Genomic DNA, 17,919 nt, shown 5'->3' with positions numbered 1-17,919 from the left:
TTGTTGCAAGTAACAGTGTCTCTTGCGAGATGAGCTGATAAATCGCTGATTCTTACTTCTTTTAATTTTTGTTTTACCGAAGGGCTTAATAGCATAAATGCGGTAAAGTATGATTTGCGGGATAAATCCAACCTGATTAATTTGTGGACTCTTCAATCATGAATATCGGGATGGATGTAACATGGAGATGGATTTTGTAGATGAGACGATTTGGCACGGACACCTCACTGAGCGCTCCAAATGTGCCAAGATGACGGCTGAGTGCTGGTGGTGAGTTTTCTCGTACGGTTTGCAGCAAGCTGTTACTAGGCTTTGGAACACTTGTACCAGGGATCCTTGAGGCGATTTTTTTGTCCTCAAAAGGGTGTTTTGGTATGGGCCATAATTCCTTCTGAACATTATCCTCTTGTCCTTGGTGTCACTTCCTAGGCTTGACCTTCAGTTTTATACGTTTAACTTGGGAAGACTGGCTACAGGTAGTCCTATCTGTAGGCCTGTAAACCACAGTGAGTGTTGCAGGAGCATCGATTCAAATCAAAACGAGGGTCCCGAACAAGGGATCCAAGCCTACATTCCCAAACAAAAAAATTAAAAAAAAAACGGGCAGATGGGTTAAAAAACCGTTAAAGCATTGGGTCTCATGCCCGTTTCAAATGGGAATCAAAATAAACTGTGTGGTATTTGGAAAGGGTTGAGGAAACCTAATTAGAGCGAATCCTTAATATACGTTTAATAATCTGTTTTAAATATGTTTGGCATGAATAATACAGATGCTGACTTCTTTACCTCAAAACTGCTAAGTCAATAAAGTATTTCATTTCTAGTTGCAGACTTTTATTTAAGTCACTTAAATTAACTTTAAAAAACATGAACAATACAAAACCGTATAAGAATTGATTTTTGCTGGCGTCCTAGTAAATTCCAGATATATACATAGCTAACTTTATTTGATTTCAAACCTGCCCGCAGTTACAGCTTACCTATCTACATCGTATTATCGCAATAAACTAAAATTGTTCTAAACGATGTTTTTTCTTAAAAATATTTCAGTCTTTATAAAAAATGACAGATATATCTCTCTTTAAACACCTACGCCAAATGACCCAATTAGTGAAGAAATTCAAGGCCAAATCGAGTAACCATGTTCTGGGCATCGTTAGCCCGAAAGCATGCCGAGGTCGTCGATGTCGCCCGGGTGGAATCCGTTGGATTGGCTGGCACAGTCCCTTGCGACGAAGCTTAGTGCGGATTTGTCATCTACTCGTTTCTTTCTAACCATATGCCTCGGTATTCCGTTGCTACTTATATCCTAACCTCGTTCAGGCTATCCCGTTTCTGCAATTTATCTTCTATCCATTAGTAAAAAGCCTCCTCGTGTGGCGCATATTTATTTTCTCATTACTGGCATATTATTATTGTGTTGGAACTATGGTGCGTTCCCCCATTGGTCTTCTTTATAGTCCAGGTAGCGGGGTTATTCATCTGCTGATTGGGATTTTTTCGACACTTGCTACGCTGCATATGTTTGGTCCGACCGACTTCGCTGTTGCACTCACCTTTATCTTCAACATGGTAGCTGAAAGACTTTTTGCCTTATTGTTGTAGACGTATTTGCTTGTGGGTTATTATTACATGAATTACGGAACGTACGATATAAATTGGACAATGTCCTATTGCATCCTCTGTTTGCGACTCATTGGATTAGCCTGGGATTATCGTGATAGTAGTCTTCCTGTCGAACGCCTTTCTGAGTACCAGAAAGGTGCAGCATTTACTGAACTTCCGAGCCCGTTGGAGATGTTTTCTTTTTGTCTTATGCCGACTGCGTGCTTTGCTGGACCACAAGTACCTCTGTTATTTATCGTGTTTCCTCTACCATTCACTGATGGTCCTAGTTTCATGACACGGATAGACATTCTTTTTGTTTTTGTTAAAGGAAGGCAGTTTCTTTAAAATATTTCGGTGGGTTTTTTTGTAATGTTCTATTCAACAGACAGGCTAACATTTAGTTAGCTTTTATATTTTAGAACTCTTAATTGCTCTGGTTTTAGCGGTGCTGTGATGTAATGCAGAGTCAATCAGAGGCAACTTCTCACGTACCTTGTTGCCCGTACTTTTATTTTTTTTCACAGTTCACTTGGCGTCATTACCATTCTTTCATCAACCAAACACTTCGCCCGCAGATTATTTTGCGGAATCGTTCTCTGATGCAGAAGTATTTGCTAAATCCAAAGTAAGCTAAGCTGCCTGCTAAACTACTGCTATTTGCATCAAATGTCTCTTTTTCTTCATCCTCTCAACTTTGTCAAGGTTACACCGAACTCTAAGTCGACTGTCCGTCGGAATTGTTTGCCTGGTGCTCTACTTGTTTTCTCTGATCTACTGTCCTATGGATTATATGCTTACACGGGAATTCCTCACAGTGAGTCTTACTCTTCTCCACCTGATTCTTTGCATTTGATGCAGGTTATTCTGCTCTTTCTATCGGTTTTAGTATTTTTTAGCACCCCTTATTGCCTTTCGTTAGGACTCTTATCCTTCATAATTGTTCAGACTGTTTAAGCACCTGAGGAATTTCATGCTCTCAACTCAGGATTGTAATCTTAATCTCATGTATTATAAGTGCGATTCTTGACCTTAGGTCCAATCAGACGAAAGTTTAACTGGATTTGTTCCTGATGTGCGCAAGGCTGTGTTCATTTGCTCTACAATGTTGTCAGATAATTCAGTTCGTAGTTGCTTCTAAAGATGGTAATTTTGTCTATTTGCTACGCCGTTCTTCTGGGTGAATTAGGCCTCTCCGGTGGTATTTGCTTTTGTGGCTTTGTGCGTTAACCTGTGCTTCTTTTCATCGCATTTCTTCCAGGAGCGTTCCCTCTTCTATCGCGTTGGCTACATGTGTTTCTACTCAAATTTCCTTATTATGCGCTATCTCGCCATTTGGCTTATTGGTGTAAGCCCTTCGTCCACTTCTCAATGTGTTATCTCCATGTCCACTAGTATTTAAGTATTTGAAGTAGTTTGGTGCGGATTGATATTGGCTAACTTTATATGTTTATTTGTGCATTCTATCCTTTACTCTGAGCAGTTGTTTGATACCTGAAAAAGCTGTAATTGTTTGCGTAAATGTGCTTTTTGTCGACAGTAATTTAACTTTTATCCTCTGTGCATTCTCCATTAAAAGTATGGATTTAATTATTCTTTGACCATCCTCTGTTTTTTCTTATGTGATCCTGGGATGTGGATACAGATACATTCGTCTTCCTTTCAGGAGGGAGCGTGCGTCTTCCTGGGTCTCGGTTGCACCGGACGCATTCGTGTAGACTACTATGACAGCTCCGAGGACACCAACGGCAACAAGAAGGAAGCCAATGATGGCATGACAGTGGCGCCGGTATCAGTCGGGGTCGCTGTCTCGCAATTCCGCAAGGCAGCGGTGCTCAGCAGCAGCTCCAATGGCGGTTTCTGTCGCATTGAAGAGTTTGACGACATCAAGGCCGTCGAGGCAGCGGTGCGTGAGGGGCGTGCCACCGTGACGGAGGCACAGCACACTCAATGCGCTAACATTTCCGTGGTGCGCTTTGAGTCGGCTACTAACACTGATCTTCTCGTCTCCTCTTTCAATATCAACACCAATAAGTGGATGCTTGAGTAGGTTGCATCATCCTTTTCTCTCTTTTAGTCCTTTTTCTGGGCCTCTGGGGTCTAATTTGCTGCTTACCCTCGTCCAGGTTCTCATGTCTGTTCCTCGTTTCAATAATTTGCTTGATGACTTGCATCGTGTGTGAGTTTTTTTGGGCGGTGGAGTTCAGATTCGCTGTTGCTCTCGTCTAAGTTGATCTCAAGTCAATTAACTCCAAACTACCTGCCTTCTCCAGAGGATGTATTTCAAATATCTCATCGTTTTCCTAACATTCTTTCCTAGACTTCAGGATGGCTACTGACACCACTGCTTTCTGTTTACCCATGGATTTTCAACTAGTCATTTTTAAATCTCCACCTCCTTAGCCAGATTTACTGAGGCAAATTGCTCCTTCCACAGGTTTGATTGGCATAATCTCTTATTTCTCGCGTTCTCGTCTCTGCATTTCCAAACTCCCTATATTTTCTCTTTCATTCTTCTCGGTTGCTAAATTTCCGAATCTCCGTGTGGCATTTTTAAACCACTTGTTTTTTTTGTTCAGGACGCTTAGACTCTAAAAATATCCTTGTTAAAATTACTAAATCTTTTGCACTGTTACCTTTTTTGTAAGATTCATGAGGCGTTGTCCTTTTGGTTCTCCTTTATTGTTTACTTTTGCACGGCCATATCGAGCCGCCTCTCACGGTTTACTACGTACTGTGGCGTGATCTTGCTATCTCCAATTGTACTACTGCCGCCTCTGTTTTTTGACCTTCACAACTTTTACCCATTCTAGTTCCCTTCCATTGTTTAAATTTAACATTTCTACTTTTGGAAGTCAGTTTTCACGGCGTTTTGTTATTGCGCACATTTTAATGGAAAAGTGGTGCTCTTCCTTGAAATCCACACCGTTAACTTGCGTGCCCCATTTCAATCCCGATCTTTTCAAGATCCGTACAGATTTAGTTGTTAGATTGTATCATGTCACTGGAAAAAGTTGGCATATTTTCGAATTCTTGCATTGCCTCGAGAATCCCCTAAAGACAAAAGGCGACAATACTTGGGCATGAGTTGTATTTCTGACGTGCAGTAGGGATTGGAGCTACCAACCTGGCTGAGAGTCCAGACCGTCCGTCGGAGGTACCACGGCGGAGCCTCATCGTAGTCCAAGAGTTAAATAAGCAGTTAGCGTATTTCATGAAACTTCACCATTTTTCCTGTTTAATGGACAAATAAAATATAATTTGTGTTCAATTTTTGATTTGTGGTTACTACAAACAAGCATGTCAACGCGCCATCAAATTGCTCCTCATACCCTCAACTCCTACCGATTGGTCACGGAGGGAATGTGGACCTATGTCCATATTAATATGATCCTAGTTGAATGGATGCATAAATAAGACCCAGAGTAATGTATCGCCCCTATCAGTTGTTTACCAACGATGGCGGCTGTCTCCGCCTCTTTTCGTTATTTTTCATTGCCTACTTTTGTTCCACTATGCCACAGTTTCTACCCTGTGAAATGAGTGACTGCTGCCTTTTTTAGTGATAACTTTGGTGATATCAATCAAATTGAAGTTCTGTAGTTGTGTCGAAGGGAGCAAGAGAGGGTAATGGCACACAGGGATCGTATTAAATATGAAAATCTAACAAAAAGTAGTTAACTTTACCTCTGTTGGCGAATAAATGACGTTGTTATTTGGGATTGCAAAAATTGGAATTTCGCTTGGAAATTGGTAACATGATGGAGGGCCTCTAGAGGGATGACGTGCACTCGTAGTGTGGTCTAAATTAACTCAGTCACTTTGTTCTTACTGGCGAGCATTAACAATTCCTTGATGTCGTACTTGCATCCTCGACGTGGCAGTTCAAGAAGTGTAAGTCGGAGGAGTTAGGGCGGTAGACTAGATCAAAGCTGAAGGGAGGCGTAGAAGCTTGTTGAAACATCCAAAGGTCTCTCTTGGGTAATTCTATCGCATCCGATCTTGGACGCCTTCTTCGGTATCCGGTAGAAGACTGCTTCTTTGGCGTTGTTTAAAACGTTTGATATTACGTAGTTTCAGATCGTTTCCATTAGATCCTTCATGATGTCATTCAATTACGATTTTTGAAGCTTCACCTGTTTACGCAGGCTATTAATTTCAGCTGTTTACGGTAAAAAAATTGATGTTTTTTGCATAAATTCAGCAAGGGTCTCTCCAACGCAGCTTTTGCCAGGATAACATGCTCTTTTCGACCGTTCTTCTTCCTATAAAACACGGTCACTGGGTCGCCCTTCGTATCGTCGTAGGCGTGTTTGATGAAGATTTCTTAGGGCTGCTGCGATTGTTGGTAATCCGTAGGACTTAAATCAAAAAAGTTCGGTTATCAACTTACACTTATGGGAAGTGTAGGAGTCTTGTGGAGTCGTGTTACTATTCCGACAACCGATATGGACTACGGCATCGATGTCAAGAACCTTGTTGCTTGATTCTGATTCATTGTCTGTACCTCCTCCGGTGGTCTGGTCGTCCAGACTACTTTTAATTTCAACACCAGAAATTAGAGACTTCCTTTTGACCTTAACTACAACGGCTCTGCCATTACTTAGAGGGGATGCGCTCCCTTCTCCAAGGCCTCACGCCTTGAGGAGGGTTTGTTTTCTTGAGTTCTCTTAAGGTCATCACTTTCGTTACAATTTATTCCCTGTTATTCCCTCAAACTGGAGTGTCTTTGTGATACTCTTTGAGTTGATCGTAGTAGTTAAAGTCTGTTTTTTCAATCCTAGCACCTAGAAGAAATGCCACTTGTTGCTTTCCGTTTATTTGGCACTGGAGGTTGAATGAAGGTGTTGTTCTTTTTTGTGACCAACTAAAAATATCAAACTCCGAACTTTTAGCTGTAAGCGCTGGGCAAGATGTCGTGAACACTAACTGTGCTGCACGTAGTCGCAATTGAGGGAGGTAAAAATTGTCTACAAGAACGTGGGATATTGTATCTTTGCAAGGGAGTGAGGCCTGGAAGTGCTATATATTGCATCTTGGACAGCTTTGCAGTGTATCAACTTTTCGATACCCGTAAGTAAGTGGCTTTGGAAGTTATCTCTGCCCTATGAAAGTTGTTTGAATTATCTCGTCACAATCATGGTCCTTTTGCAACAAATGCCAATGTGTAATGAAGCTGCAGTGCCCCGGGACTTCCCTGAAGACGAAAAGAGGCATAATCCTTGGGCAGAATGCGTATTGTCGACATATGGCAAGGATTAGGGTTACCAAGCAGTTAAACAACTAATTAAAATATTACAGAGTCTACCTCCACAAATCAGCAGTCTGGTTCTGAATGCTCCAACTTGGCTTTTGGCTCCTATGCTGTGGTCGGTGATGCCGATGTGAGTCCATGCCGCCTTGTCGCCATTTAGATAATGCAAATTTGGTCTGGCAGTCTTTATTCCTTGTTGTTGGTTGTGTGCTCTCTACAAACCGACATTTTGACTGCATTTTGATCCACTCACTTGTTTTGGCTTCACTTTTTTTCCTCACTTCTATTTGATACATCAAAAGTTGGACTTAAGGCCTCCCACATTGTTACTCGATCGCCTTGGTAGGAGTGCTGGTAAGGATTTTACTCAACGATCGCTTTCGTTGGGATTTATACAGCGCGATTCGTGTTGGCCTAGTTTTTGATGTGGGTGGTGGAATGACATCAATGTCGGCGTTTTTTACAACACCGCCTCGTAAACAGAAGCGGTATCATCTCGATGCCTTCTTTTGCCCCTCCCCCATTAGTAGCGGCATTCTGATGTGTGCGGTCGATTAGACGGAATTGGGGGCTTTTTCTTTTAGTTAGCAACCTTATGAAGCCAACGGTTAATGACGCGTTTATGGTATGTTGGTACACGTCCCTCCTACCCGTCTGATGATTAGCTCATACTACTCATGACAGGCTCATTCTGTCACTTAAGTAGTATATGCACTCACTCCTATCCTTGTGGCTAAAAAGGTGACTGAGATCTCGACTGTCCTTGTCTCATTCCTTTTATTCGAAAGATATTGGTATTTTTTGGTGTTTTTTAAGGCATTTATCGCCGTACACAACTCTTTCATGAAAACTAACCTCATTGCCTGATACGGGGTCACCCCTCAGTTTTGCGTTGCCTCTTTTGCAACAAGTCGGTGCTTGAAAAGTACATTATTCCGATGGTTAATTATTTATATTACATGTGGTTGTAAATGTTTGCATCAATTTTATGGTAGCAGAATCCTCTCTCTCCCTCTCCCTGGGGTTTAGGACTGCTAGAAACCAAATGTGTAGCCTTAACTGACGGTTTGACTTGACTGCTTGACTGTGTCCTTCACTACCTGATTGGGACTTCTTAATGTATGTAAGGAAGAATACTTTGTGGTTTATTACCAGCTTAGTTTTGAAGTGTCTGCTTCCGATGTGGGCCGTACTAATTGTCTTTCGGAGTAGTACCTCATTCCTTTCACGCGGCAGTTTCTTTTAATACGGTGAAATTGTCACATTACTTGACTCTGCGGTTAATTCACTCATTTCAATCTTTTTTTTTCAAATTTGATAATTTTTTGGATGTACTCACCACCTTTATTCTGGCATGCTTTGGCAGCTTGGCTTTAAGGAATCAGTGGACTTTTCGGCATCTTGTCGAGATTACTCTTGTTACAAAGGGGGTCCGTAAAATTTTAGACTACTCTTTTTGAGGTTTAAAGACGACTTTGGATTTTCTGGCTGTTTGCTGGCGAAATAAAACTTATTATCGTCATCTAATATCTATCAGACATCATAATGACGCTCAGAGTATTTCAAGCTTTAGTTGGCATTGCTTAAACCCAAGAAAATCGGTAAAGAGTTTGCCTTCTTCAACTTTCAGGTATTTATATAAACGTCTACGTTGCCTTGGCAACAAATCCATATCACAGGCTCTTACGTTAACATTCTTGGCAATATGGCACGGCTTCTACAGCGGCTACTACGTCAACTTCTTCCTCGAATTTGTCACTATCTACGCGGAAAAGCAGGTGGGTGTGGATGTGGGTGTGTGCGTGTCCGATATTTCTGTCCTCCGCGCTTCTCCCTTTGCCGGCAGATTTGACCGTGTTTACGGCTACCACAATCTATGTGTGCACCAGTTATCTAGGTGTCAACAAAGTAGGACCTCTTCTGTTCTTGGCCGGGGGGGGACGATAAAAGTAGCACCATGACACCTCTGCTAACCATGTACCATTGTGATGGAAATGTTAAATTCGGTTGGATGTAAACTTTCTGATGTGAATTTTGTTTCTTTTACTAGTTTAAATTTTAACCTAGTAGACCAGATAGACTGCGCAAATCGGTTTATGAATCACCTTAAGTCACTTTCACAATTTGAATTCAATCCTTCCAGCATCTACCTCGGCTCTTCTTGTTAGTAAACTTGTGAAAGCATCTAATTCCTTGTTCTTATGATTGCTCATTAGTCGGTCAGGATTTCTGATATGTTGCAACAGGTGTAACAAAATCCGAGGGAACAATGGCCATGGGTGTGTGTATTTGTGTGTCAGTGCAGCACCCCCGGAATTCCCTGAAGACGGGCTACCGGCATGGTCCGGAGGCCAGGTCGACCAGGGAAAGAAAAATGGCGCAGTCCCTGAGTAATGTGTTACCAAAACCGAGTGTTCTACTAATATGTTACCGACAGTACTACCATAGCAAACCTACGAGGCTCTGCAACCCCGCTTCTGCGTGGTTCGTCGAACTCACGTGCATTTGCTTCCTCCCCCCTGTTACTTCGGTCTCAGCGGCCACACGACACGCGGATTAAAGCGTGATGAGGGTCAGGCTGTCGCATGCGCAGTCACACACCACCAGCGAGGTGTCTTTTGCGACAAGCTGGAAGCGCGAGGTCAAAAGAAGTGCATACCAACATATGTGGAATTTGAACTTTAAATTCATTTTCTGTAATATGAACGTGATTTGGAAGTGTTAGCGCTCAAGCTTGTCCTGCAGCCAGTGTGAAGTTACCCTTTATTTTACCGACCTCCGGGCGGAGTGACTCATGGAGGGCAACATTCTACTGCGTGGCCGACATCTTGTCTTCATCGTTGTACCCAGCCCTCCCCGATTGTCGAAACTCTGAATTGACCTTCACGTGGCGCAATTGTGGGATGGGAGTTAAGGTTTTGTTGGCGTATCTGCCTAGAAGACTACAGTGGATTTTGTTATACCAACCGCTTTTCTTAAGGACATCTACATAAAAGTCTCTTATAAATACTAATGTAGACATCTGCCTTGGATAAGCTCCAATTTAGGAAATACAGAACTGCCTCAATGCTTCAAAGACAAAACTTCAAGTTGGAGTAGTCGCTGACACGTCAATATGCTTCGTTGTTGAGTCACCACCGATTCACTCCCATCGAGGGAGGTACATCATCCCCTCACGCTACCATTCCATCCGACGCTAGAGTTTATCCTGAGCGCTTGATGAGTCATGTGGGGATGTAAGTGGCTTTACTCGTCCTGAGGAGGGCTGAGGGCTTAGCACCCGGGACAGAGGGGTACGGGTAGAGTCTTGTACCGCCAGCATAGAGAAACTAAGGCTTGAGCACGTGGCTCATACTACCTCGTATTTTTTCTTTTTCACAGTTCCTAGCTATCGTTCATCGCTCTATATACGCGGATTTCCTATACGAGACCCTGGTGGGAAAAATCATCACCACTATCATTGGAAAGCTGCATATTCTCTTCATCCTCTCCTGCCCTCTTGTGGCATTCTCCATGCTGCGTGCATCATTGTGGATTCCGGTTAGTGGTTGTGATTTCAAAATATTTTAATGTTATTCACCTCACTCTTCGTTGTCAGTCTACCCAACTGACTCAGCTCCTTGCATTAATGCCGTTGGGATCCTTTAATCTTGACGCAACTTTTCTAATCACTCTTGCTTGATGTTACTTGTAAAACTGCTTGCTTAAATGGCAGAGATCTGGTTTTAGCGGCTTATACTCACTATAAAGACGGAAAAGATGAGGGCAAAATGCATAAACAGTCAAGGCCAGAACCAAGTCAATTCAGTTTGTTGTGATCCTATTGACACAGAAATAGATATGTCGAAGAGACAGCTGAAGCAACAAGGATTTAAAAAAGGGTAATAAAATTTATAAAGGGAGAAAAGGTGGGAACAAAGGAGAAGACTCTGTCTACTGCGATAGGAGCTAAGTGGTATGTAATTAGACATTGACTGTAGCTGTGCCCATCTCTTCCGTTTTTCCTGCGGCCAGAAGAAGACGGTGCCTCTCCACGTGCAGCTTCCTGGACGAATAGGCGCTGTTTTCATCTACTTGTATCGAGAGTGGTAAACATCTATCATCCTACATCTGATGGATGAACATTTGACCTGGGTCCTCTCTCCTTTTGGTGATTTCTTACGCCACTTAATTTGCTCTCATTTGCCTTAAGGACATGCTGTGGGCGTATGAATCTCCTCATTACTCATAGTACCTTAATGTTTACCCTGATTTTAGCACTGTGGTGCGATTCAGTCGAATCCTTTATCCTCTTATTTCATGTGCTTGTTATTCCGGTACTTCAATTTATCTCGAAATTGTGAGGGAACAAAGCTTCACCAATACCTCACCTGCATAAACTGTCACTCAAAAGTGCGGGATAACCTCCTAGAGTCTGACATCCAACTGATTTCTCCCTTTCTTCTCCAGGTATTTAACTCAGTCTACTGGATTGGTTTCATCTACCTCCTCTGGCCATTAGCAGCGCCTTTTGTGAAGAAGGTCTTTCCACCGAAGTCGCGGGCCGAAGTCGTGAAATCGGAATCCTAGAGACCACTTTCCCCCCCCCCCTCCCTCCTCTACCTTTCTTCTCTTCAGGTGTTTCAGTGTGTGACGTGGAAAACTTAAGTACTGCCGGATCCTGGCTCGACTTCACTCGACGTGATGCTGTCCAGAACTTTTCTTTCTATTTTATTTTTAAAGGAGGCGTAAAGATCTCTTCCCTTGTTCGATATTCGTAAATCGGAAGCAGCTCTGCCTTATTGCATATTTATTGTGCTAACGTTTGGTGGGGGGAGAGGCTGAGCCGAGGGGCTATAAAACCGGTCAAGTTTTTTATAAAGTGTCTTTGTGTCAAGGGATTCGGCTCCATCTAATCACACTCATGCATGACCGGTTAACTCGTTAAATGTAAGGTTTAAAGGTTCTGGAGTGTAGTGGCTTTTCAAAGCTTTTTGTGCATGACGCCTCGGCGGGGCTGGGCGTCGTGACGGTTGTCCTCATCCTCCACTTACTCTAGTTACCATAGGTTTTACGTTTACGATGAATAACGCAAATACTGTGACTCGGGTTTTGCCTATCTGGTCCGTATTTGACTACTCAGGCGACAGTTTGAACTCCAGATTGTTCATTTGGTCTTTACTGGGTTAACTTAATGGACTTGGTACCTAACCACCTTTTGGCAGCCACAGTTCCTTCATCAAATTCCAAAATGAAGACTTGGTGATGTGTTGTCGCAAAGTCAAAAATTACGTAGCAAGCGTGACATCGCAACCTTTTTCTTACTCATATGGCAGGTAATCAAGGAGACAGCCACTTTCTCCGGTTAGATGTGCATACTTTGGCAGATGGGGCTTTTAGTGTCATTTGATAGGTAATAAGTCCACACCCTAATTATTATCTATCGTGCCCACGTGCTATCTACCCCTTCACATTTATTCAAAATGTGTTTTTTATTTGTAGGTACTCATGCTGTCTGGAGAAGACGTCATATTGGGAGTAGGACATGTGTTAGATACCATGATGTCACACGTGGTTTGACATATTCATTTACTAGAAGAGTAGGAGTGAATGAGAGTGTGTGTTCGTATTCGAAACGCTTCCATAAGGGAGGCAATTATTTTGATAGCAGTGCCCTCAGGATACTATTAAATTAAAGTTATGGCTATTTTATTTGCTCCACTGCTGCCGCTGCTATCATTTCTTCACAGGAAATTCACATTACTATACATAACACATTGCAAAGTAAATGGAGGCCTGAGGAGCATGGACATTCTAAGTCACCTTATCTGTCTCAGTTATCTATAGTGATAAAGCAACCAATTACACCGATTGTTACTTCTCAGCTTTATCAAGTTGCGTCAGGAACCTCGATTCCAACATAAACGGACCATGAATTGACATTTCGGATTATTTAAGAGCAAAGACGATGAAACACATAAAGAGTGGAAACACATAGCTTCACATTTATTGTAAATAAAGAAACTTGTGCTTTAGTCCACCCTTGATGTCCAGCAGTGTCGAAAACACAAACCACCTAATTAGCCGTGGCACATTTTTCGAATATTTAAAAAAAGTGCTAGGCAGTAGAGCCCAGCTTCCGTATCAAGAATGTTTTTGTCAAGCTAAAATCATGGATAAAAAGCATTAAAAGACTGCCATAACTTCATTTGATTAGCAGATCGGCATATGATTTCGCAAACTCCTAAAATTAGGCATTTTTTAATAATTGTCATTAAGATTGCGATTAAAAATATTTAAAAATAAAATTTTTTTCAACAAAATTAAATTTTTTAATTTTATTCTTAATTTGTTTTATTCTTTCATCACGGTAATTTCAACTTGTTTGCTCCGAAATAATTGGTTTATGGCCTTTGGTTGTTGCTGTTGTGCTATTGGTTAGCAGTTCAACCAATTAATTTTGTCCTATCCCATTAGTAGTAATTGTTGGGTCATTTGGCCTTAGTCGCGTTGTCGTGCGGTTTGGAAGCTGATGAGGAACTTGAAGAAACCACAGTATTCTCTCGTAATTTATTTTTTTGTCTTATTTAACTCTTCCTTCAGCGCAAATCGTTGACAAAAGGTAAACACTCTATGTCCGTTTCAAGGGCTCCAAATACACCGAATAGAAACATGGGTCGTGTGACTAAGGATGAGAAAGCAAAGACAGGGATTAAACGAACTCGTGGTAGACCACGCACGAAGGACCTGAAGTCTGCACCAGTGGCAAAACGTCATAAGCCCTCTAGTGCAAGTTCTGCCAATGGTGCAAAAAGTCCTCAAAGGGACACCAGTTTGAGTCCAACACACCAAGAACCACCTCAGCTCGAGCCAATGCCGGCTGTGGATGAGGATGATGACCTTGACATTCCAATTAGCTTTCCCTCTCTTATTTCTGTTGACGATCATCTTCGTCCGGGAAAGTGTATTGTGATTTGTCCCTTGGCAAATTGTCGCAAAAAGTTTTCCAATCCCATTGAACTTGTATCACACTTACGAATTTATCATGAAAATGACACCTTTTCATCAATGAAAATTTATACTTGCCCTATTTGTCTTAAAACACGTTTCAGTTCACACACTACCAGTTCCGATCTGACTCTACTCTCAGAGCATGCGGCACGCTATCATGGACAAACTCTGAAACAGGTAACGTTACCTGTCTTGGTATTGTTCTTAACTTCTTCTTCAGGCTGAGTTCATCTACTTTTGTACCATCGTTTTGGACGTTGTAACTGGCGATAAGGCCACGCAAAAGAAGGAGGAAAATAATCTTCTAAAGAAGGAGGCGAGTTGTATGATCCAACAGCCTAGCTCAGACAGTCAATATTGCCCTATTCTCCCTCTAGTGCCTAATTCTACTGCAACAGAAATGCGTGCCGGTAAGTCACCTTTCACCTTAGCCTTGTAATCGCATTCATTGGTTTTGATCAACCAGCATTCGTAGTCTTTTGTCAGTGCACTAAGTTGCGTTCGAGCGGATTTTTCATAAAGTTTTCATTCTTCATGTTATTTATAGTAAAATACTGGAGGATGTTTTCTAATTTGTCATTACTCACTAGACGAGCTAATTTACTGGAGATATGGAAGGACTGCTTATTCAATGTGGAAACTGTTGTTTTCAATCACTTGGCGTGAGGAAATTTGCTCAATTCTCATTCACCTGGGTGACATCAAATTTCCTTATGCCTACAGCCATGTACTCATTCTGAAGCTTGGGTAAATTGAGCTTGATCTCGAACGAAAAGTTAGGGTGCTTGGTTTCTATCGCTCTCTCCTTCTCTCTATCATTTGCTGGTTTCACAATTTCGAGGCGCCACCAATCACACGCCTCGAGTTCGCTCCAGCCAATTGGCGCTGTCATTGCTACGCGCATGTACCAATGACATGCATGCGTTCAATTTTCTAGTTCACCTAATCCCCTAATACGTGTGTGTATGTATGTGAGTGTCTATTCAACAACCAGCATTCTCGTCTCGTCGTCATGGCACATTCCCTCTGTACATCGTATTGCGAGTACTTTATTTGTTTTCTCATCAAATTTAAAGGCTTACAAACACAAATGGCGATAACGTTTACCACAGGCTGAATAGTAAGATAGTAAGGCGTCGAAAATAAAAATGATCATTTCTCTACTCACTCGTCAGGTCTTCCTGGAATGGGCCTCCAATTTGGGTTTTTACCGCTGCAGCAGGTGCATCCATTCACCTGTTTGTCGCCTGATGCTACATTCAGTTTCTTCTCACTTGTTTTTGGTCTTCTCTCTTTTGCGATTATAATTTGAAGTTTTCAATAGTTTTTTATTTTGCTTTCAAAAAGTGGGAAATGACAAGCCGGCTTCAGGTAGTTGTCTTTTTGAGCTGGAGGATAGGCGTGAGTAAGTGGCAGATTGACCCGTGCTTATCCCTCCATTTCGTGACCTGACCTTACGGAGGTTCGTTTTCATCTCCCTTGGAACGTTGTAAGTGGCTAGGCCTTGGTTTGCTCAAACTCAACTGGGCTATGTACTCATCTGAGAAACAAGTACCTCCTCTGCGATCACCTTACCTATGCTCCAGATGTTTAGCTAAATTTTTTAAAACGGTTTTAAAAATTGTTTACAACTGTTTATTGGCTTACCAAGATCCTGATTTACCTATCTAGACTGATTAGACTTTAGTAAGACAGATTTTGTAATTCTACTTTTCCTAAACTTCTATGGTTATCACTAATAGCAACAATGAAAATACATGACTTTTTAAGATTCTGAACTCGACCCTGCTTTATTTCTGAGATTAACTGACTGACTGGCCGCTTGATGGTCGGATTTCTGTGACGCATACAACTCTCGCTGCATGCATATCGTGGAGTAGCTCCAACAATCCGGTATAAAATTGTAATACTGTGTACTTCTGCCAATGTGAACTTCTAGCCTAAAGCGTTCAGCATTTGTGGAAGTGCAATTTGCAAATTGCTCACTTTTTGAGCTAGGTCATTATTTTCTTCATTTATTTCACCGGTATATTGCTGTACTCTAGCTTTGTTTTGTTTTCTCCCAGTCTCAAAGTCTATCTTACTTCATGATTGTCACTTAAAAATAGGTCTTTGTTGCTTTGAAATTGGCCCACTTAGACCATTTTACCCATGTGTGTTGATTGATGTCACATAGTGTGTCAATTCGCATCAAATATGCCATTATGTTCTCTCCTAATCTCCTGCATTTTTACTAAGCCGTTTGATATTATGCATTGTTAGACTTTACTTCTGTCTGCTGCTCTGGCAAAAATATTCCCAACTCATAGGTACACCATGATAATTATACATTTTCCTTTTCCCTGCCTCAAGTTGTCATTCATGCTCCGATTAAAAAGTGTGGAGCCATGCCTTTCTCGAGCTTCGAAAGGTAGTTCAACTTTTTTTCTGCAATCATTCTTGTCTGATGTACACCTTTTTCTGAGGTGTTACTTTTTTGACTTCATACGGCGACCAAATCATTACTGACTTGCCTGCATTTGCAACTGAAATGTATCCTCCACTCATCTCTTACAACACACGACTTCACTTACCAGGTAGCACCCTAGATCCACAACTTTTCAGCTCATAAATGGATTGTCTGCTTTTCGACAATCGTTTATGATCTCTGTATGCTTCTTTCTAATGCTCAAATTAACCTTACTGTGGATTTTAACTTTCATTCCCCAACCGTTGTGTCTGACGAAGAAGATTTCCACTTAGCCAAGGATCCAAAACGTTTGTTTCACGGTCTTATCAGTTTGATTAATTTTTCCAGCCATGAGAGTGATGGTGGTGTTTGTCGTCTGTAGCTTCGTCTACCACCTCGCCTCAGAGCCAATGTGAAGAGTGCGTGTTATGCGTGCACAACTAAACTGCGCACTCGCTGGTGCGCACGTATGTGTGTGTTGCTCAACACGTGTGTCATTGGCCCCTGCCTGAGGCTTGCCATCGTGGTGACACCGATTTGCCTTCTGATTGGTCTACAGACAACCAATTAACGCCGAAGTTGTCTTTTCTTATTAACCCTTCTATCGACAGGGCCTAGCAGTTTTTGCTAGCAGTGTTTTTCATTACATATGAGATTATCTAGCAATTTAGGAGTCGTAGGTTGCTAAACTTATTGGTTTTAAATGGGAATGGGCATTGTTGTTGTATCACATTCGTTACGGAATTTGGGTTGGCGATAGCGACACTTACTTGCCTTATTGACGCCCTACTCGCACGAGTCACGTAGCACTTGAGTAAGTAATTAAATTGCATGACTTGACCCAGTTTCTGCCCTTCAGGGTCAAGCTAGGTGCACATACTTCTATTTCTCGAAAACCTTTGATGCTATTAATTTAATAACACCAGCTAGTTTGCCTAACATCTATCTAGCATCTATTCCACCATTAAAGAATATGCATTTGGGCGTCTTATTAGGAAAAACATGTCCCTCAAATATGCCATCAGGAATGTTCAAGTATATGAATCTTATCACTTCCTCGCAAATTCGGCATGACAACCAATTGACTGGACGCTTCACCGCGTCATTGATTGGCTGGTTGCTGGGACAGTTGGCCAATCAGTTGAGCCTCTCATCCGGCGCTCTCTGTTAGCAAGTCACGTTTGTTTACTGCCAAGGGAAACCCATGGGCATTATGCGTTTATGTGCAGGCGTGGGTGCTGCGTGCGTGTGTGCTTGTTGGTAGGTCAAAAGGTCTAAATGCTACGAGGTCTATAATCATTTAGCCGAAATTCAGCCTTAACCCTAATTTTTATGCGTGCGAATTGGAAACCTTTATCTCATATCCGTTCAAATTTGGCTCTCTTCCCCTCCTTCCATGTGCTTCCCTTTCGGCTGAGACTGAAATACGCATAAGCATGGCTGTAGCACCCATAGGCCAAAGCCAAACTAAGTCAAGCGGGAGGTGGGAATAGTTGCTGACTAGTTTTATGTAAAAGTGGGGAAGGTGGTAATCGTTGTAAATTTGTTCAAACTCAGTAGTATATCACGTCGATTAGTGCGTTTTTTTTTTTACATCGCGTGATTTGCCGCCTTGTTTAGT

General features: G+C 42.0%; 1 protein-coding gene across 1 annotated transcript in view; it reads left to right on the top strand. All coding sequences in view use genetic code 11, as the record gives it.

Moving 5' to 3' along the window:
* EGR_08365 (Transmembrane protein 62) overlaps window positions 1-17,919 on the top strand; it is a gene marked incomplete at both ends in the record, with an annotated part of 37,697 nt that overhangs the window by 14,640 nt on the left and 5,138 nt on the right. The window contains 13 exons of the mRNA XM_024497614.1: window positions 1,161-1,287; window positions 1,324-1,431; window positions 1,466-1,572; window positions 1,606-1,845; window positions 2,133-2,233; window positions 2,311-2,422; window positions 2,867-2,953; window positions 3,272-3,651; window positions 8,397-8,637; window positions 10,241-10,399; window positions 11,309-11,410; window positions 13,442-14,026; window positions 14,070-14,259. Of these exons, the coding sequence (XP_024347983.1) occupies window positions 1,161-1,287; window positions 1,324-1,431; window positions 1,466-1,572; window positions 1,606-1,845; window positions 2,133-2,233; window positions 2,311-2,422; window positions 2,867-2,953; window positions 3,272-3,651; window positions 8,397-8,637; window positions 10,241-10,399; window positions 11,309-11,410; window positions 13,442-14,026; window positions 14,070-14,259 (2,539 nt within the window). The remainder of the gene's footprint in view (window positions 1-1,160; window positions 1,288-1,323; window positions 1,432-1,465; window positions 1,573-1,605; window positions 1,846-2,132; window positions 2,234-2,310; window positions 2,423-2,866; window positions 2,954-3,271; window positions 3,652-8,396; window positions 8,638-10,240; window positions 10,400-11,308; window positions 11,411-13,441; window positions 14,027-14,069; window positions 14,260-17,919) is intronic.

Source organism: Echinococcus granulosus (assembly GCF_000524195.1).
Source record: "Echinococcus granulosus chromosome Unknown EG_S00104, whole genome shotgun sequence".
Taxonomy (NCBI): Eukaryota; Metazoa; Platyhelminthes; class Cestoda; order Cyclophyllidea; family Taeniidae; genus Echinococcus; species Echinococcus granulosus.
Note: the sequence above shows the minus strand (reverse complement) of the source record. Positions and strands in the feature narration are given on the sequence as shown.